Below are 23,005 nucleotides of genomic sequence, written 5' to 3'. Positions count from 1 at the left end.
TCCCCAGATAGTTACTGATAGGCTTTCTATTACATCGTTAGACATCCCAGGCACTTCAATAAAATGTTCACCCCATTATATGCACAACCATCAAGAAAGAAGTTTACCTCACACGCTTACATCTTAGCAGCAAGCGCCCTACGATCTTCGGCAAGTTAAGTGGGGCTGTGCTCGTTGCCACAGCTGTGTTTATAGCAACAACCAAAGATGAATATGTTCCTACAAAGGTCTAACTGCCCAGGGACGGTTGTGGACTATGTCAGGGGTAAAACTGCTGGGAGCTGGTTGGCTGACTGATTGACACAGTGCTCCTGGCCAGGACATTACACCACCACCATGACTCAAGCACAGAAGCATCCCGGTTAACACTCACAGCCTCCAAGTGGTGTAGAATTGCATCAAGTGAAGGAGAACAGCACTCAACTCTGAGAAGGCTCAGATCAAGAAGCAGGTACTTCATAAGTGACACTTTATTAGCGCCCATTTGACATGGGTGGAAAAAAAAACAAAAAAAAACTTATATGCACTGATACATTGTCAATTGTCTACAATGTGGTAGACCATGATATCATTAAAAAAGTTGTCCCTGTTAAGTGAAAATAAATGCCTTGTAAATTTGACCGAGAACAGTGTTTTTAATAACACTGCTAAATTTGAATGATCAAGAATATCACCAAGTATGAAAAAAAAGACAGCTTCAAAATTGTGAATCTCAAATACTGGAGGTGTGACTGCTGAATAGGTTAGGACAAGATCAGCTGAAAACTAGATGCAACTTTGTCCGGCATCTTTCTTATACCTACACGTTCCTACGCATTTCAGCAGTGAAAATATCTTCACTTAAAGCCTCAGGTGGCTGGAATTGATCCCACTCGATCACGGAGCTTTGTGACAAGAGGCACTGGCCACCAGCTATCTTTCAAGCTAACAGGCTTCTGGGATTCTTGCCGGCTGGCAAAATGGTGGCAGGCTTGTCAATGACGTCACTTCCTTGCTTGGGAATTTCAGTCATGACAAGGACCAAGGGGCTGTGCCATCCAGAAAAGATGCAGTTTTGGTGTGTAGGCATAGCTGGTAGGGGTGTAGCGGTACGCTAAATCACATTTCGGTTCGTTTTTTTTTTTTTTTTTTTAAACTTCGGTTCGGTATATTTTCGGTACAAAAACAACGTTTTCTTTTTTTTAAAAATATGTTTATTTTGAAAAGAAGTGGTAAATTTTTTAGAAAAAATAAATAGAAGCAAACCATTCGGGTGATATTCTAAGAAATTACACCAGAATAAAAAATACACTAACAATAAAAATCTCTTAATTTAGTAAATTATTAAGACACTGAAATCTTTAAACACTCAGCAGCAAAAGCCTATGACACACGTAAGTATTCAAGTTAAAGACAAGCTGTCATTACAGTGCATGTATACACTTTTTGTGATAAAAAAAAAATACATAGTTCCAATTATTGCTAACTATATTAAAACTCTTTTTATAATGACAACATTTTTTAAATTCTTTATGAAATTGTATACACTTTTTAGGCATTGAAATCTTTGAATGTTCAACAGCATATTGTAACGAATTGGGTTATCTGTGTTGTGATCGGATTTGTGTGTTGCTGAGTTGTGATGTGACCGAGGTTCATGAGTGCATCGCACTGCAAGCGAGTGGAGCAGCGGAGAAAGAAGAGCGCGAGCAGTTTTACTTGAATTAATAAAAACGTGATAATTAAACTACGTCTGACGGTGTGTTCCTGGAAGACGCTACAATATGATAAATCTCGCTATTCAAGATTGACGTTTTGGGCTAAAAAGACTGCTTGCTTCCTTGTCGAAGAAACATTCACAGTCGGATGATGCCGTGCATGTTAGACGTGCTGGACGCAACACAGCCGCCGATTTCACGTAGCAATGTCGGCACACAACTTTCGGACTTATCCACGCACCTTTTCCCATCGGTGATGGGGAACAGGAAAGCCAAAATGTTCCCAAACAGGAGACCGCAGTGTACGCGGGGACCTTCGAGCTCTGGCTCTTTTCTGGCTCTCTCTTTTGTGCCGCCACTCTCGTCTCCCGCATGCAACAGTCAGCGTCCGTGTGTAAAATCGCGCTAATAAGTGGACCGAACCGAACGCAAGTGGAACCGAACATGCCATACCGAAACGTATTAATACACCCGAGTGTACCGTTACACCACTAATAGCTGGCTACCTAACTGCAAGCTGTAGTGGTAGTAATGGGCCAAGCAATAACTCATGCCGGACTGAAATGGTGAAAACCAGTTCAACACTATCTTCACAAGTCAGTACTGCATAGTTCTCAGTCTTCACATGTTTTCAGCAATTATCTTCAAATATATACAGTTATAATAGAACCAAATCTCTGAATTCACATTTAAGTGTCCTTAAAGATGCTCTGTTGTATCAGAGATGTACCAGTAATTTGTGTCCAATAATTTCATTTACAATCATTTAAACCTCTGTGAAATCTCAATCTCAATCTTAATCTAAAATCAAGGTGTGGCTTCGTAAAAAGCATATCAAGGTCCCGGAGTGGCCTAACAAGTCTCCAGACCTCAACCCAATTGAAAACCTGTGGAGGGAGTTGAAACTCCATGGTGCCAAGCGACAGCCCTCAAATATCACAGCTCTAGAGAAGATCTGTGCAGAGGAGCGGGCAAAAATACCAACCAAAGCACAGGTGTCAAGCTCCGGTCCTGGAGAGCTGCTTTTATGCATGTTTTCCAATTCTCCCTGCAGCAACACACCTGTTTCAAATGATCAGGATAGTATCAGGCTCCTTCAGAGCTTGCTGATGAGCTGATCATTTGAATCAGGTATGTTGCAGCAAGGGGAGATGGAAAACATGCAGGAAAGCAGCACTTGAGGACACGAGTTTGACAACTATAAACTACAGTCTGTGAAGACTTGGTCAAGAACTACAGGAACCGTTTGACTTCTGTCATTGCTAGGGTTGGGCACCGAAAACCCGGAATCGAGTGGTACCAGTTCCATCATTCCGGTTTTCCCGGAACCGTTCCCATAAGTTTTGATTCCTAGTTAGCCGCACGGAAGAGCTATGAAGTACGACCGATTAAAAAAAAAAAAAAAAAAAAAAAAAAAGCTTCGTAGCAATAGCACGTTAGCTCGCCCCCACTTGCGCTCAGCTCCTCGGCTCGCTTCGTCCCGGCCGGCAAGCGTGGGCAGCGGCGGCGACTCTGGGTGACCCCTTCCCACAGATCTCCGCAGCTGTGGCGGCCGCTGGGACACCACGTTGGCAAAAGGCGCCCTTCACGGGGCCGGTGATCCTGCCCGGGCCAGCCCGGCCGGCGTATTCGGCCGACGCCAAGCCATAGAACTAACGCGATGCGGATCATGACCCAAAGTCAGAATTGGCTAAGTATGTCTAATTGCAACATTGAGCCAACAAGTTCAATACGCAAATGCACATATCTAGCCAATATTTATCTTATATCATACATATCTGCAGCATATGCATAAATACTGTACATACAGATATATCATATGGTACCTTATGATTACATAAATTGCTTAGGTTAGATAATTTCCTTACTTGTCCTTAAAATGCAGCGTTGTGTTTGTCATAATTATTTCCTTTCTAAAGCAAGACAAGGTTAGCCAATTGGTGTTCAGTAGCATGCTTTCAGTAAGGAGCTGCATTATTGTATTGTCTTGGACTTCTCAAAATTAAAGCTCTTGTGAAAATAATACTAAATACAAAAACATCTATTAAAATAAATCTACCGGTAAAAACAGCCCTTTGAGTAATACATGGTAAAGTTCACAAAAAAGTTCATGAAATTGAAGAACAGAGAAGTTCATGTGATTTGTCCAAAAATAACTCCCTTTTTTTGGTTAAGAATCGGAATCGAGAATAGTTAGGAACCGGAATCAAATCAAAGGACTGGAATCGGAACCGGAATCGTCCAAATTCAAACGATGCCCAACCCTAGTCATTGCCAACCAAGGCTACATTACAAAGTATTAAAAGTAACTTTTGCTGGCTGCCCAATAATTATTGGAGACTTATTTTCACAAATAAATTGTTTAAAAATTATACATTGTGATTTGTTTTTATATTCTGTCTCTCATGCTGGATGTGTATGATGAAAATTGCAAACCTCTCATCTTTTTAAACGGGTGAACTTGTAAATTTTGAAGTTGCCCAATACTTATTGGCCCCACTGTAGTTAAGAGTCAAGTAAGAAATCAATATAGCACACTAAACAGAAATTATTACACAGAACAAACGAGAACTTTATGTCAAACAGAATACATATAAATTGGCTCCTACAAGGACTATACTAATAAACGTGACGACCCAAATGTAACAAATAACCGATCCAATAAATTTGAATTACTGATAAAGAAAAACAACTTTTGAATATGCTTTATTAACTGCAAAACAGCTTCAGTGACGCAAATCTTTGGATTTATTGATTATAAAAATAACATTGCTAATCAATTAGCCATTGAATTTAGGGCAAAAATAGCCATTCAGCCACTAATCATACTAGGGTTTCCTTGATTCGAGGAATATTATTATGTAAGCTCTGTTAGCATTCAAGAAGTTAACCTAATTAAACTATTATGAACCACAAAATGTGATTTGAATCTTACAGTTATGACGCTTTTAGCAACCCAAAGGTTTAAACATAAACACACAAACTTGTGATTCCACCTGAACAGATCAATTGTTGTTTTTTAAAATCTACTTTTTAAGGCAAACTAGTATAAATTACGCTTCTTATCCCCCAACTGTAACAGCTTCATACTGTATATAGATATAACACACTGTGCAATGCATGCCAACTGTGTGACACTAAAAGGAAATGTGAAGAAAATTCTTTTGGATGACAGTCAGAAATATAGCTTTTTATAAATCTATTCATGAAGATATTTTCCCTAATTATTTGTATTACTGCAGCCAATGACTTTAGTTTTAATGATACTCTGGTTTGCAGTTTCTGTTGCATTTTTGCCACAAACGTCTGCAATGGGAGTCAGACATGCATAAATAGAAACCCGGTGTTGGGTTGACGGTTTCCCTGGATAACATGACTCATGCGTCCTCTGCGGCGTGCCAACATCCAGCTGTTGAATAGAGAGAATGGTGGCAGACCATGCTCGCAGTGATGAGATGTTCTAGTGAGAGTGTGCGGGGCTGTGCCCCGATGACAGACCCCTTCTAAAATTCATATATATGTGTGTGTGTGTATATATATATATATATATATATATATATATATATATATATATATATATATATATATTTTTTTTTTTTTTGCATCCTTCCCTCACTTTATTGCGGGAAGATCATCAAACAAATGTAAAGATCAGACAAAGACAAACGGACACGAACTTGGAGCGAAAACTCGGTTAGAAATCAGGAAGGGGGCACACACTTTTTCACAGCACTGTATTTACTGCCTGGTGAGATGAGCAACAGGAGAGCAGGCAACTGATTTAAGGAAGGAGCACAGCACATCCTGTTCTTACTGCTCAGGACAGTCGGTCTGTCTGCCACTCTCCTACGTCACCATCCCAGCGCATGTTAATTGTTTCAAGGTCCCTTCACAAACAAAGAATGGCACATAGGCCAAATAATGCTCATCTAGATCAACTCCAGTATGCTGGTTGAAAACCCAAAAGTTACATTTATGAATTCATCGATTTAGCCAGTCCCGGACCTTCATACATTGTAGAGACAGAAAGAGGCAAAGATCTACACGGTTTCGCTGGCTTGTCGTCAGGTTAAATAAACAGCTAGAGTTCCGGAATTCATCTCTTGCCAACTACTGTTGCTAGCACGACCACTAACAGCGTGGACGCTTTGACACAGTTAGCAACACGCATATACACTGAAACACACATGCACATCACAGTAGAAATGCTTTCTATCAATGTGTGCCCTTGCCCTAAATCAGGGGTGTCCAAACTTTTTGTAAAAAGGGCCAGATCTGATGAGGTGGAAATGTGTGGAGGCAGACCATTCAGCTTTCAGTTGCTTTAAACTTTCACAGCGTTCGTTCCCAGTCACCTTGTTGTGGTTTGCTTGTTTTGTCTGATAGTTCCCTTGTTAGCGAGTTCCTTGAAAACAACCCCAGTCCCTTGGCAAATTAGGCAGACACAGGTGTTTCGTATTTCATTAAAAAAAAAAAAAATACACCAATTTCCACTTGCTCTGGAAGTGATGGCCCTCTCTATCATTTTTCCTTTCCTTAGTGTCTCCATTTTACAAATGGTCTGGAAAGGGTCGCACAAAGGTCAAGCAGCGAGGGGTACGTTCGGAAATTCACTCTGACGCCTAACACGAGTGTGTGAGCGGGTGGTGCGTTCAGAGAGGCAGAGCACCACCCAAGTAATTCCGAACACACCCAAAAGCGCAGCCATGGGTTTGCTCCCATCTACTAGTGAAACATAAAATAGCTTTTTTTGTATGTGTGTATTTTGTACTGTTGTCAACAGTGCTGATGGGCCACACCTTGTTGATTTTATGCTAGTGGCTGAATTTTGTTGATTTTATGCTAGTGGCTGAATTTGAACATGGGCCTCAAATGGCCCCGGACTTAACTTTGGACATAAATCAGGGGTGTCAAACTCCAGTCCTAGGGGGTCGCCCTCCTGCATGTCTTAGAGGTTTCCCCCCTGCAACACACCTGATTCAAACGATCGGGATTGGTATCAGGCCCCTGCAGAACTTGCTGATGAGCTGATCATTTGAAACAGGTGTGTTGCAGCAGGGAGAGATGGAAAACAGGCAGGACAGCGGCCCTCAAGGACTGGAGTTCGAGTGTCTCCTGATCCACCTCATTAACACAATGACCTCTAAAGTGGGTGCAGCCACACTAGAGTGTGTTGACCCAAGCAGAAGGTATGGTGGTGTCACATGGAGAATAGACGTTTTTACCTAAGGTTGATATAAGCATGAATACATCTCATGCAAACCATGGCTAAAATGGGCTTCCTACCTTCAGTCATGAAGTAGGGGATGCGGAACCTTCCTTCCAAGACTCGTTGTCGGAGCACAGGCAAAGTGGGTCCATCAAAGGGCAAGGCACCACAGACTAACACATATAGCACCACACCCATACTCTGGAACAATCCACAAGACAGATGATGCTATTAAAAGTGGCTGTTACTAGTCAAGCCCAAAAATTATGTTGCAAAAAGCAGCAAACTGGGACGCGATTGTTGCGGTTGGTAAACTACTTGGAACAACACCAGAGCATATTGTGAAAGACTTGCAGTGGAAAAGGGTCATTTGTAGCTGGACCGTGGCACAGCTCATTCAGACAACTTACCCAAATGTCCAGTTGCGGGCCCTCATACTGTTGGCCCTCGAAGATCTCAGGAGCCGCGTACGGGGGGCTGCCACACCACGTGGCCAGAGGCTCGCCAGGCTGGAAGAAGTTCCCAAATCCAAAGTCTGCCAAAGACAGAAGGGTGGGATCATTTTCATTGTGTTGTCAGAATATCAAAATTCTCACTTTGATACATTTAACCAAAACATGGCAAAACCCTAAAAAATTAGCAGAAGCAGTCAAATCATGGATGGCAAAACACAACCAAAAAAAGCACAAACTATTTATTCATTATTTATTAACAAAACATATTGACAACACTTACATATTGTTGGCAACATGCCAGTCATTGTAGCAGTCCTTACTGGACATAAAGCAGAGTGCCACATTAGTGCACTTGCCCGATAGTGGCACAACCTGCTCCTCAAACTCACTGCACCTCACTTCCCCAATTGCCTGTCTACTGTGTATTTTGTTTATGAAATACATTTTGCCATATTTGAACACGATAAAAAAAATCAAAGAAGGTTGACGCTGTGTGACGTGTGCTCTTATGCACGGGCTGGCATCACTGCGGACGACTTTGAAAGTGTGTGTTATGCAAGTTACGCATGTTGTCGTTCAAAAAAGGTTTCCAAGGCAACCTGGATACGTTTTTTGAAGAATTTCATTGGTCGTTGAATGCGTCAATCACCAGCAAGCTTCGTTGTGACTGGCACAAAGGGCGAATCACCTGTGGAGGGGTGGTACTATTTACGCACAAATTGTTCATTGGCTGTTGTGGACCTGGTGACACAGTAAACAGTTTATTGGATCAAGTGAGGTGTCAATCGGACACCAGGAAGCAGACCTACGTTTTGATGCCTCACTAGGATCAAGCGAGCTCAACCTACGACGGAAAATATGTAAAAAGTATGCATATCTGATGGAAATATGCAATGGCTGCAGCAGCTCATAATGTGGCTGTATGGATCTAAGGCTTGGTGTGGACTAACTATATTACTGGAATACTTTTACTGGACCCTTGTCGACGTAATTGGATCTTTTTTGATGGATTATGACATTGTCTTGGACATTTATGAGGCTGAAATGGTGAGTTCCGTATTTTTGGTGTGTTTGCGAGTGTTTGACTTAAATGCTCACTGAGCCTGCACCTGCAGATATGATTGTATCTTAAAATGTTGGGCATCATTCGAATCTCTGGGAACTCAGTTTTTTAACATCATTCGAATCTCTGGGAACTCAGTTTTTTAACAATGTCCCGCCAGCGGGACGCTGAGTTCGCAATTAATACTTAGATCAATTCCTGTCATATAGTTCTGTCAAAAATGACAAATTGTTTTAAAATCATCTGTCTGGTCAATAATTGATGTCACAAGGCTTTGTTAGCTATGACATATCAATTGAGTGAAGATAAAAGAGCATGCAAGTAACCTGTTGGACAAAGGACTAATGAATTTATAAGAGCTTACATGAAGAAACTCACATCACAGGTATTAAGACTATTTCTTGTACCTTTGTTATGTGGACAAATGTGTAGGATGGAAATTGTCGCAAAAACTAATTGTTGATGCTAGGGTTAATTGACAGAATAGTCTTACAAGTGATTCCATACAACATTTAGAGTCTGTCTTTGATTGGCGGTGATCAACCTAAACAAAGCCTCCTATAAATAGTTGGAGCGTGAAATAAAACTCAAGAAAACTACTATAGTAGATTTGAAAAGGCATTTTCATTTCAAACCCTCAAGTTCGTGAGCTTTCTTCACACAATAGACAATAATTTAGAGTATCATGAAAAACTTCAAAATATATTTCAGTGGTTGAATTAAAAAAAAAGGGAAACTTGTATTTTTATAGATTCACAACCAACAGCATTAAATATTCCATGACGTTATTTCTAAAGTTTTGATGACTGCAGCTAACTGCTGATGAAATCACCAAATTCAGGATCAAGAAATTTGAACGTTCCATAAAAAAAACAAAAAAGATGTTGAATTGAGAAATTAGGGAAATACTTTTCAGAAGGCCTATTCTTACCTATGTATTTAATGAATATGTTTTAAATTTTGAATTGCGGGTCAGATAATGGATGGAAATGATTTAACTTTTGATATTGTAATTGAGTTGCATCTGTGTACAGTATGCTTTAACATAGTAGGCTGTAGGGGTCGGCGATATATATGCATCATCATCGATATTATTGTCAATGTTGCTTCCCGATGTGCAATTTTACATTATCGAGTATTTATACTGTCTTGAAAAGAGAAGACGAACAAGTCAATTGAGGGCTGCAATGTAGGAGAAAGTCAGGAAATCCTCATTTGGCGAATCAGCTTGCATAGACGGCAAGGGGGAGGAACTGATAAACCGGGCAGAATTCAGTCACATGACTCTGTGATAGCAGCCGAGCGATGTTTCAAATATGGAGGAGTGTCCAGTCTCAGCGACGTAATTTAATTAATAGCAAGTCCACGTCCATAGCCTGGAAATGATTCGGGGTTGACAAGACTGACGTCGGTCAGAATAACATTGTTAGATGTGCCAAAAAGAAGAGCCTGAGCATTTCACCTACAAATTTATTCCACCACGCAACATATGAATTATGTGGAAAACTGCGACTCCACAAGCACGCTAAAGAAAAACTAAGTAAACATAAACACTCAGAAAAACCTCTGCGAGTTGAGCAAACAAATACACTGTATGTGTCAAGTAAACGTTGGCGAAACGTAACTAATGACGCCATCAGCATAACATTACTTTATGTGAACATGTTAAACTCGATATTCTCTTGACAGTCAGTTTACACTCTCGTAGTCCGCATCATAAATACATTTGCGACTGTATCACGTGTAGTATGTGTAGGAAAATTTCAGTAACAGTACAAGTCAGCACTAACAAGCCATGACCATTACCTCTATTATCATTTCACATGTTATTGTAACCCACATAAAGAAACATAAGATAAATCCTAAAAGCTATTAAAATGCATGAATAATTTAAACGGTTAAAATCAAATGTTTTGTTAAGTAATTAAAATAGTATGATAAAAAGACAATTTGACTGTTAAGGCTTTGCTAGCTTTGCTAGCTCGAGGAAGCTAGCTTATCCAAACAGCTAAACATTCACAAACAAACTCCACAGACTCCAGGTGTGCAGCGAAGTTGCCTGTTTATATTGTGAAACTGCACAAGAAACAGAAAATACTATCTATGCATTACATACAGACGTATTTTCATAGACATGAACAAGATGAGCCTATGCTAACGATTAGCGATCGTGATTGGCATTAGCGATAGCGATTAGTATGTTCAGTCAACAACCTACAATCATCCACAATTCAGCTCGTATAGAAATGTTGCATGCTCATTACACACAATTGTCTAAATTACTTACAGACGATGGTTGAACAAGAATGAAACACAAACAGGCAGTTGCCAGCCTCTGGGTGGGGTATTGCATCATGCAGCCACACACGTAAGGAGCCAAGCGCAGAGGAGACGATGACATAATTACGACCGAAAACATAAATACTTCTACATGGTCGGGATAAATAAAAGACTTATTTTATCCATCTACAACTGTTAAGTTACCGTAACTTTCTTGTATGCTACATGTGTGAATGTTAGCTAAATGTTACCATCGTAGCTCGGTGGAAATTATGTGTACTAAGCGCACAATTTCCTCCAAAAATGCGACTTATACTCCAGTGCGACTTATAGTCCGGAAAATAAAGTATGTTAATGTTAACTAGAGTACTTTTGCTCGACCAAATTATGTGATTTGGTTGAACATTTTGGTATTTCAATATACTGTACGATCTTCAATGTTTTAGGTGCCAAGTGGTAGTTGTAGTAAATTGTAATGTAACTTTTTTTTATTCCATAGTTGATCCAGATGTTCTTTGTGTGCTTGCCACATTGTTGTTTTGTGGGACCGGAGGTTGAATAAAGTATGCTACAGACTACCACAGAGTGCTAATCCGTCTTTTTTTTTTTTTTCCATGTACAAATATGGCACATATTTTACAGGAGTGACTGATAAACAGCTTGAAGCAAGCACACATGACATCTTTTTGGGGAACTCTTCTGCATCGTAGTATTTGTTTTTTATGGCAAGGTCATGTGGTACTTAGCTTGTACTTGTATGCCAAGCAACCATATTTTCATTTATTATAAATTACAAGATCACTTTAAGAAACATAATGGTGGCGTCCTCTCTTTGCATCCTAGTGCTGTGTGTAACATCTCCATAGTGTCAATGGCCTTTGCATAATGTACTATATAAGCCACATATTTGTATGCTGAGCAAATGGGCCCCCACTGGGGGTGTGGTCACCTGTGCCCCTAGAATCACATGAGCTGATCAAAGGCTTAGCTCCGACTGGTTGTCTGCAGAGCAAACAAGTCAGATTTTATCTACCGCAAAGCGTGTATGTGTGGACACGGGAGGGGTCCACACATTCACTAAATACACACACTTGGGAGATTCCAGTCCACTTTTTAAAATCAGTGTACAAGCTGCAGTAGCTACAAAAACACACAGAGGCATCTTAAAAGAATAATGATTAAAAATATTTCATTAATCAAGAAAGAATATCTGTGAGGTGTATAGCTCCCCCCCCCCAATTGCTACAAACTACGAAGGACACTTTGATCCTGACCTTGTGCACCGTTTTGTATTTCCAGTGGCCAACATGGGGTTGGGGTTAGGGAAAGGGTTTGGAAAAGGGGGGAAGAAAAGAATGGCAATAGTCACAGGTCAGGAAAACAAACTAGTATTGTTTGCTTTTTACCAATGCAATCTCTGTGATTACGATGACAGCCACAATTCACAGGCGCAGACAATGGCGGACACTTAACCCTCTGCTCTCATCCTTTTTCCATCATTCGACAGTTATGTAAACAAGGGGGGGGGGGGGTCTGAGTAAAACGTATAAAAAAGTGATTAAAAAAAGTCAGGCTTACATAATCGGGCTGGAAGTGATGTCATGCACATGATTGCAGACACACATGGACACACATTGTGCAGTGTGAGGGCAAGATACAAGAAGACTTCCACATTCTGTTCGGCAACAAGACCATTTACAATTGATGGGGTAATTATGTCCTCATAAACGTGAGCAGATCTTGAAGGGACTTAAACTTATGTAATAAATTCCCTAACCACCCATACTAAACGCAGCGACTGAATGCGATGAATATCGGAAGGTTCTTAAAATCCAATGCATCACCAGCTATCTATTGAACAACTCAATACTTCCAATCTGCACACAATAGCATTAGTTATTTTCTTCCTGTCAATCAGTGAACAAAAAAAAGATGTAAATGATGACGCATGAATCGTCAAGACCATATCATTACTACACATAGAACAAACAAGTTGCAAATCTGCAATCATTTGTATTAAATAATTTGTGGGAGCATGTTTCAGTATGTTTCCATGCAGGTACAGCAGCAGAGGTATTAAAGCAAAGAAGTCAAAATGGTGTGCCGCACCCAAGGCTAACAGCAATTGGGCTGGCTGTGTGATGCTGCTGTGAAGGCAAATGTGACACAGGTAAGAAGTGTTTTTCTTTGGTTATTGCCAGTGCAAATTTAGCTTCACAAGCTGTGAACCACTTCGTGAAGCGGAATACTGAGCAGCCCGTTTGACATTAAAAAGCTGCTGCACGCCGCAGGCATGTTACACGGTGTGTGTGACACATAGCCACATTAGCATATTAGCCTTAACAACGGCACACTCGAAATTACTACAGCTAAAGGTTCATCAAACTTTGCGTTGGCAAGTGCGTAATTGTTACCATCATGATACGCTAAGTTCAACATTACTAATTGGTCAATACGAGGCTTAAAAAAAAAAAAAAAAATATGAAACTCCATCCGTGTTGGTTGGTAAGGCTAACTAGTGCCTGCAGATATTTAGATATGCCTAAGAAGGATAGTTGAGTCATTTATTTGCCCCGATGACTCAACTCCAGCTTCTGTTGCACAAACATGTCATATGATGCACCATGGTTGTGTTATGCTTGAGACTGAACAACAGAGGTCTTTTTTCGTGTGTAATTTAACTCTGTCAAGGAGTTTATCATTTCATAACTGTCTATTAGTAATGTTATGATGATTAGGCAACAACCCAATATATAGAATACACAAACGAAGAACCCTGTCAAGATGGTGAACATTCAGATAAAATGGTGCATTTGTTGTCAAGCACTCAGACATTCATATGGCAGATGCTTTTAAAAGATTTACAATTTGGTGCAGGTCCAAAATAAGGTTTGTTCTTTGTTGGTGGATGTCTGAGTGACATTTTATTTTTGGAAATGATATTCATCCACCTCTCTATCCAACTTCAAACAGTCCACCTTGCATGTAAAAAGGCTTTTTGAGGTGGAAACATGAAGGGCACCCCCTGCTGCCTCTGAAGCCTCCTCTACTCAGCAGTCTAGTCGAGTCTGACCTTTTTTTCACTGACCGCTACCTGGATGAGCTTCAAATAGCTAGCTCAGAGGTGGTCTTAAGAGACTGGAAAGACAATCAAGCAATGAACAGACAGAAATTTGGCTCAAATGTGTGAATGTTAGGAATGTGTGAAAGAGAATGGGATTGATATTGACATGCTTGTTGATAACATACATTATATCGAGGGAAGAAAAAGGTAATATAATTTCTTTAGCTTCAGCAGCTGAGTCGCGTGGGGCACAAGTTTAAGCAGACCTCCGTCTCCCAAGCCATTTCATCCAGTTCTTCTGGGTTATTACTGAATTACCAGGCCATTTGGGAGATATAGTCTCTCTAGCGTGTCCAGGCTCATTCATGGGGGCCTTGTGCTGGTGTGACCTGCCTGGAACACCTCACCAAGGTGACGTCTGGAAGCATCCTCACCAAATGCCTGAGCCACCTCATCTGGCTGCTCTTGATGCGTAGAAGCACAGGCTACTATGAACCCTTCCCGGATGACCGAGCTTCTCACACTATCTATGAAGGTGGTATTTCACAGAGCGGCGAATGCTCACAAAAGTAGCGAATGTTGGATTTGTCAACTTTTCTGGCTTTTGTTGATGAAAATCAGGGGGGGCCCTCTGTCATTAGCGAAATTGAGAGATGCTTAGAGACAGCGTTTGAATGTTTGGGAACGTGTTTGCGACTATTACAGACTATCTGGGACAGTATTGAGAAGATTTGCAATTTGCCACTCCTTTGCCACTCTTTGGGAACCTTTGTGATAGGGATGCATGATAATTATCCGGTAAAGGGAGTCTTTTTACGAACGAGTTCCGTTCCTACATTGGCAGTGTAACATGAAAATTTCCGCGTATGTCGGATTTCAGAGCTAAAGTTGACATTTACGTCAAAATACTTTGTATAAAAAAGCGAAAATACATTTAAAATAAAAAGCATAAGATGCTGTACTTAGCATTACTGCTGAGAAGTGAAGGGAGAAAGAAGAGAGAAGGGCGAAAAAGGCAACGATGCTGCCAGCTCGCAAACAGACACGATCTGCGCATGCTCATTGCTTAACCGCAAGGATTGCTGGTCTTTGTAGTACAGGAAGTGCTTGTATGCGGAAGGGCATTGTTTGGCACGAAACCCATCGCAAATACACAAGCAGAGGTACACAAGCTCAGAGACGCAGCACAAAAGCAGACTTTTGGAGCGAGGAGGAAAACGTCTGCTTCATTCATGAGTTAAGTGACATGAATATCAGTGTTTTATTGACAGTTGAAAGTAACAAGCAGAAATGACGTCTGTTTGAGTCATGACGCTATGTGTCTTGGATGTTTCAGAAATCGGAATTTTGACTTCAACCCAAATATTGACTGCATGTAAACGTAGTCACTATGGTGCTGGGGACAAAATGGAGGAGGAGGCACGGGCGTGGTAAAGTTGATACGTCGTAGGTTGCGTACGTTGTAAATCGAGGACTGCCTGTATTTGGAAAAAAAAAAAAGTCATTTTGATCAGTCCGCTACCGCAAAATTAGGCGGATATTTAGGCTGATATTGAAAGCCGCATTAAAATACACTAACATCCAACCAGCCAAATTTTTACTCAACTCTAAAAACAATAAATATTGTAATTGTAAATATTGTATAAATATTGTAAATATTGAAACTTGGGGTAAACATTTTCAATGACAGCCTCAGGGGCGGCCTTTCTGCGGCTGCCGAGAATGACGACGACCGATGCCTTTTCCGTTTTAACTGTACTTTTATCTTCATTGCTGGATACCATAATCATGTGGACTTAATGGACATTATATTAGAGTACAAATAACTAACTGAGGCAATAGTGATTCATTACCAATTTGTTAGAAGAGATTCTCACCCCCCCCAATATTGACTATTCATCGCGATGTGTATTCCATAATTTGGTGTCACTTTAACAAAACATTTTTTCGTTGTTGTTGTAGCGTTGCCGTTTTTGCATGAATATCAATAAAACAAAAAGGTGCTCATTTATACTCAATTTATCATGTCCCTCCATTAGAGTGCATTCTGAGTAGAAAGCACAAAGCGTACAATGCTGCTCATCTCCTCCCCAGAGAATTTGTTCCCTTCTGCCTAATCACTAGCCAAGTAATGTTCTGTTCATTGTTTTTCAGAGCTAATCTGTGCTGTGGACAATTGGCGGCGAGTAAAAAGTGTCTCTTTAAATTGGGGTAATAACATCTCAAGGTTGTAATCGTGGGACCCATCTGAGAAACACATGAGCGGACTCAAAATACTGTGTAAATGTGTCAGCAAAATTGCATCTCAGTAATATGCTTCAGTCAAAATTGACCTTTTCCGCTTGGAACATTTGGGAGAAACAAACAGCAGCTGTAATTTGATGTTCTTCAATGGTTTTGCTCTTTAAGTATTGTTGAAACAATAGTAAAACCGTGCACAGTTCAGAAGCACAATTTTTCATCAGAGTTACTGGGGGGCCAAATAGGAACACATACTTCCTAATCAGATGTATGAAAAAAAAAGCCATTTTAAATATCGACAAATATGCACATGTGCAAAATATGTAATCTGAATATAAATCCTTTTTGTTAACACATTTTTCAATGTGAATTGAATGTGAATTTTGGTGCTGAAAATGCATCTGTTTTTAGCTAGCTCAGGGGGTGGCCATTTTGTCACTTTTGTGACAAAGTGAAAAAATGGCCACCCCCTGAGCTAGCTAAAAATGGATGCATTTTCAGTTTTTTGGGGGGGTATGAATTTTAGCAAGTTGTAACGCCCCGCAAATTGGGAGTTAACACATCACTCAGACCATGTCAGTGAAATAAGGAGGCAAGCATTGAAGTTTTGTTTCCTGGCTTTGTTTGTCACATTCTTTCATCATCTAGTGTCTGTAAACGGTGACCAATCGCCACCAAAATTCATATGCACATTCCTCCTCGCATCCACTTCAACCTTTGAAAATATAAAAGTGATCGGCATAATGTTTTGGATTTTGTTAAATGTGAGCTCATATTGCGATTACTAGAGTAATAGAAGAAGTAGAATATCAAATCAAATCAAATTTATTTATATAGCACTTTTGATTACTCGAGTAGTAGAAGAAGTAGAATATCAAATCAAATTTATTTATATAGCACTTTTCATACAAAATGAATGTAACTCAAAGTGCTGTCCAGTAAAAATGTCCAAAACACAACATAGAAAGGAAGACCCGCACACGCCCTCCCTCCCAACAAACCCAAAGATATATATCCGCCAGTACATCAGCACTCGCAACTACACACACAAACACACACACATCCCACACATACACACAAAGCACACAACCTGATAAACTTTGTTAAAAAGACATGACAAGGTACAGAGGAACCATATGAGGAAAGGGTACCCAAGGGGGGCTCGTTCACGCTGAGGGGAATGACAGCCCACGGGCCACAGGGAGTGCCGCCATCACAGAGACCCCCGGCCGGCCCAGGTTAGCCGGGGAGACCCCACACCTAGTGTAGAGGCCCCCGGCCACCCGGACGTTTCTTTATGTTGGGTACAATAACATGTGAAATGATATAGAATTAATTGTCATGGCTTCTTAATGCTGACTTGTATTTATGATGTTTTGTCTCCCTCTGCAGGCGCTTTAGCCAGAGGGAGGTAAAACATAAGTCACAAGTCAGCACTAACAATCCATGACAGTAGTGTGTTAATAATTTCACACATAAGTCGCTCCAGAGTATAAGTCGCACCCCCGGCCAAACTATGAAAAAAATGTATAGTCCGGAAAATACGGTAAATTTAGACTTTAACAGTGAAATCCGACATAACGCGGAAATCCATGTTACATCGCCAGTGTAGGAACGGAACTCGGTTGTAAAATGAGGACTCCCTGTACCAACAGTTTTGTCCACATGTATAAACTGGTCACTCGTACTGTCATACCTGCAATTTTAATGTTCATGTGGCCATCCAGCAGCAGATTCTCTGCCTTCAAGTCCCGATGGACAATTTTGCGGTTGTGACAATATTCCACCGCTGACAAGATCTGCCAGAACTTCCTCCTGGCCTCCATCTCACTCAGTCGGCCGTGCTTAGCCAGGTAGTCTGCAGCCAAGTGGAGAGATAAATGGTTAGAATCTTCATAGACTATATACCATGCACAGGCTTTACAAATACAATCCAAGGTATTTGATCAAACAACCCTTTTAAGAGTAATTTAATGTTTTTTTATGAAGGGCAGGCCAGCTTCCAACTACAGTTTATGGCACTGTTACATCATAGCATACTGTACTTTGTACAGTCAGAACTGGATAGTGTAATATTCTTTTATCCAAAACCGCTTCTTCATGTCCGGTGTCTGGCAGCATGGATGTACTGTGTCATTACAGCTGGAGGAGGAAGGCAAAGCGTGCAAAGCATTGCTAGACTGGAGCAGAGTGGGTGTGTGTGTGTGTGGGGGGGGGTTGTGTGTGAAAGAGAAAGGGGAGTGTGAGACTGCTCTTGTATGTGTATAACGAAAATACATTAACTTTGTGAAAGTGTTTGATCCCTGTTTATCTACTTTATACAGTATCTGCTATGAGTGAAGTGAGACAGATTTACAGCTCCTACGTGGTAGTGCCGTATTTTCCGGACTATAAGTCAAGTTTTTTTTCATAGTTTGGCTGGGGGTGCGACTTATACCCCAGAGCGATGCATTCTATGGCTGTATGTACTTTGTACTCCGGAGAGACGTATAGTCCGGAAAATACAATAGTTCAAATACAAAATGCCAATAAAATTGAGTAGTGTTAAAAAGCAGAGTTGAGCATTCTATCTGACCGATCGACCGATCCATCCATTCATTTATGATGGGCGCCCGTTTTGCTCACGGAAGTGGATTTTTGTCTGTCCATATAGTTATAACTAACCTGGTCAAGTCCGAACGGACCTCACAGTCCATTATTGACCGATGCCCGTTTTGCTGAAGACAGACAGAAACGCGACCCATACTGCATTGACTGTATATATACATACAGCGGTATGCACAAAAGATCATCTATTGGACCTTTTTTTTTTCACGCATTGATGGACACTTAATGTTTACTGACGGAAGTGCAGTTTAAATAACATGATGTGATGGACACTTAATGTTTACTGACGGAAGTGCAGTTTAAATAACATGATGGACTGACCGACGGTTTGGCCGGCTTGAAAGATAGACTGATGACGGATGGGTACCCAGGCTGCTGACGGATGACAGACCAGCCCACTTTAGTAAAATGCCCACCTCTGTTGAAAAGTGGGATCGCTCACAGTTTCTAACTTACCAAGATTTCCAATTCTGGTATTTTCCTTTCTCATTTTAAAGAATATGCATTTTTCCCACCCAAGTAAAAGATGTTTGCTATCTTGAACCTTGTTTAGTAGCTCTACATTTGCTCTGTGGCAAGCAATACTGAACACAACATTGTCTTTTTTTCAGGCTGCAAGGCAGCCAGACTATCAACCACACCCAACAACCCCAACCTATTCAAATTGCACAAATTATTAATAAAAAATACAGAAATCAATGAAGAGCTTTAAGCAGTTCGGATTGTCCAAAATGTATAAGCCTAAAGGGTATTGGTTTTGGTGTAATGGCAAAAAACACAAAACAGATTGAAAGAGTGACAAAGTCATCAGTAAACTGAAAAACTGTGGGTGATATTCATGAGTAAAATGATACAAATCATATCATGAGTTGTTCACAGTTAATGATCTCGAACCAATTAAACACCTTTTGGACATGTTGAAGTTACGAGTGGGTGTGTCCTGAAAACAAAGTTCTTGGTCACCCAAAAATAAAAATAAAAAATAAAAAATAAAAAAATCACGCTTGACCTCTACTGCATTAAAATATTGCCATAAAAATACACATAAAATGTTAGGTAATGCAACATATTTCCCACAGGCCAACAAACCAAGTAATAAAATAATCAATGACTCAAAAGTCTCGTAGAATAAAACATGCCAATTGCTCCAAGGGAATTTAGGTCATCCACAGCAAGGTAGAGGAATTGGCAACATCAGAAAAATGTAACTGATTAGATAGTAGCTGTTACATTCCAAAGTGAATGCCATTCAGAGACCAGGGCAGCGTTTATATTTTCATGCAAAGCTGCTAATCAAAAGAAACACCACAGAGGGGAATGTGTCGAGGAGGTCCAAGAGAACAGGTCGCTGAAGGAACGTCATCCCTCCACGCTCTTTTGAGGCTACAATCAAAGCAAATTGAATCGCTCATCGTCGTTTGTCACCTGGGGTCCGTCACAAAGCAGGTTCAACAAACTCTGAGTCTAACCCTGAAGTCTGAGTTGATCTAGTCTGAGATAGGAATTTCTTGAGTTTCTAGTTCCAGAAGAGATTATTTGAATCAATTTACTCAAGTTGGAGTTTCTTCACCTGGAGTTAACCACGTCCACCACAACTATGAAAAGACAGCAGCAATGGAGCCCCGATTCGACGAATCACCATGGCAAACGGGGAAGAGACGTGGGAATGTAGTCCTTTGCAATCACAACAGGGGAAAACTGCTTTAATGGAAGCCAATTTATTTAATTTAGGTGCAATCTCGTGGGGGAGAGTGCACTTGGCAACATCTGAAGATGAAATATAAAAACATTGTTCAAACAGTTAAGACCTTGGCATAATCTCATAGGGGTGTATGTGCACTGAAAAAAAAATTGTGCATCATTTGCTCAATTTTATTTTGTCAAGAACGAAATAAAATGATATGAATCTAGTTAATTTTGTAAGCAGACTATACATCTACTTTAAACATGTATTTGGATACAGATGATTTTATTTTGTGAAACTGAGTAAATTCAAACAATTTTTTTCAGTGTATATTGATGATGCACGTGAAACGGTACAGCTCAAAAAGATAATATTTTGGAAACGCTAAAATTTCACTTCACGGTCTGATCTCGTGACGAATATTTAATTCTCTGCGTAGTAATTCTGCACCTTCATCCACAGGATTATTATCAAAATTACATGCTATGTTTGTCTCCACCTATCACTGAAAAAAATGGTGTGTTGAATTTACTCACTTATTTCGTAAAGTATTTGCACAAAATAAAATAATCTGGATCAAGATATATTCATTTTGTAGATGTGTAGTATACTTAAATATGTAGCTGGATCCAGATGATTATATTTCATGCAACCACTTGAAGAAATAAAAGTGAGTAAATTGAACAGAAACCTTCAGTATACTGTCCTACAGGCACTTATCATATACTGACTCCGATTTTTTTAAATGACTGACAGCAGAACTAGGCTACGTCAAAACTTGCCTGAGAACTGAATGAATGAGGAAATGGGGGATTGGTAGGGCAACTGGTGGATGTCCTACTGGCTCACGTCCCCGTTGACCCGCCAGTGCAGCCCCCCCCTCCCCCGAAGACAGAGATTCAATTACAGTTAACACCGACCCGACTTTGATATTTGTAAATCACTATCACTACTAACTGAGCGTTGGTTTAATGAAGCAAGACTCAATAAAATGGGTAGATTGTAATATATTAACACCACTTTAAACTACATTATACAGTATAAATCAATGCAAATTACAGCCCTGTAAAGCGTTCTCGTAAAAATTAAATTGACAGAGAAATCAGACAGAGACAACAATCACTGTGTTTTTTACACAGTTATTGTTACTAATCTTCAATCCAAACTCATTGGTATATGACCTAAACAGAGAGACATGATATTGGGGCCATTACAGACATTGTCCCAGGATATTTCCAACGACATGCTACATGACTAACCTCAGATTTTACCACTGACTCGAAAAACCTTTTGTTTCCAATTGAGCACACATATTTTGAACTCCAGTTGAACAGGCCATTCTTCATTACAGGTCAGTTAAGTTGGAAATTTGTAACCAAACCGAGTCAAAGTCAAGCAGGATGAGTAATCCCCAAATACAATGTTGGCCTCTGCTATGCCAGAGAGCTGGCTGAGGAATTGAGTCTCTTAACAGCTGCTCGGGTTTAGGTGGGACAAACAGTGTGTCTACAGGGAAGATTGCTGGATTGAACCTTGGCCTAACTTCAGATCACACCGCGGTGGAAACAGGAGAGAGAGTCTGTGGAGGACAAGGGGCAAAAACACTCAGTCTTTTTCCACACCAGTAACCGATAGTCAAGCCATTGAAAGGCAACAACATTAAAGTCACATATGTGTGCACAGTGGTGCTTATTTCATTCCGGAGCACAAAATACTTAAAATGGCTTGGAGCCAGTTGGAGCTCGGCTCGGTTTTAACGTACTACAACTACTAGGGGTGTAACGGTACACATGGGTGTATTAATACGTTTCGGTATGGCATGTTCGGTTCGGTCCACTTGCGTTCGGTTCGGTCCACTTATTAGCGAGAGCCTACGCACGGGCGCTATTGACTGCGTGCGGGAGAGGAGAGTGGCGGCACAAAAGTGAGAGCCAGAAAAGAGCCAGAGCTCGAAGGCCCCCCCGTACACTGCGGTCTCCTGTTTGGGAACATTCTGGCTGTCCTGTTAAAAATCGCTGATGGGGAAAGGTACGTGTACAAGTCCGAAAGTTGTGTGCCGACATTGCTACATGAGATGGGCGGCAGGTAGCACGTCTAACATGCACGGCATTATCCGACTGTGAATGTTTCTTAGACGAGGGAGCAAAAACGTCAATCTTAAATAACCGTCTTCCAGGAACACACTGTCAGACGTAGTTTAATTATCACGTTTTTATTAATCCAAGTACAACTGCTCGCGCTCTTCTTTCTCCACTCGCTTGCCGTACGATGCATTCATGAACCTCGGAAACATCACAAATCAGCAACACACAAATCCGACCACAACACAGATAATTCGTTACAATATGCCGATGAACATTCAAAGATTTCAATGCCTAAAAAATGTATACAATTTCATAGTCTTTTTAAAGTTACTTTATTTTTTTTCATTATAAAAATAGTTTTAACATAGTTGGCAATAATTGTAACTGTTATTGTATGTATTTTTTTCATTACAAAAAGTGAATACATGTACTGTAATGACAACTTGTCTTTAACTTGAATACTTAGATGTGTCATAGGCTGTTGCTGCTGAGTGTTCAAAGATTTCAGTGTCTTAATTTACAAAATCAAGAGATCTTTATTGTTAGTGTATTTTTTATTCTGTTGTAATTTCTTCACCCGAATGGTTCGCTTTTATTTATTTTTTTGAAAATAAGGACAGT

General features: G+C 40.4%; 1 protein-coding gene across 2 annotated transcripts in view; it reads right to left on the bottom strand.

Moving 5' to 3' along the window:
* The window catches only part of sik2b (salt-inducible kinase 2b), a 68,420-nt gene that overhangs the window by 16,718 nt on the left and 28,697 nt on the right, over positions 1–23,005 (bottom strand). The window contains exons 4-6 of one of the 2 annotated variants that reach the window (XM_086036731.1): positions 17,706–17,867; positions 7,317–7,441; positions 6,984–7,107 (exon numbers count right to left, since the gene is read on the bottom strand). In XM_086036731.1, the coding sequence (XP_085892857.1) occupies positions 6,984–7,107; positions 7,317–7,441; positions 17,706–17,867 (411 nt within the window). Of the gene's footprint in view, positions 1–6,983; positions 7,108–7,316; positions 7,442–7,641; positions 7,792–17,705; positions 17,868–23,005 lie in introns of those variants that run through there. The other variant, XM_086036732.1, reaches the window with a different exon arrangement.

Source organism: Filicampus tigris, chromosome 7 (genome assembly GCF_054856515.1).
Source record: "Filicampus tigris isolate MCC_2025a chromosome 7, RoL_Ftig_1.0, whole genome shotgun sequence".
Taxonomy (NCBI): Eukaryota; Metazoa; Chordata; class Actinopteri; order Syngnathiformes; family Syngnathidae; genus Filicampus; species Filicampus tigris.
Note: the sequence above shows the minus strand (reverse complement) of the source record. Positions and strands in the feature narration are given on the sequence as shown.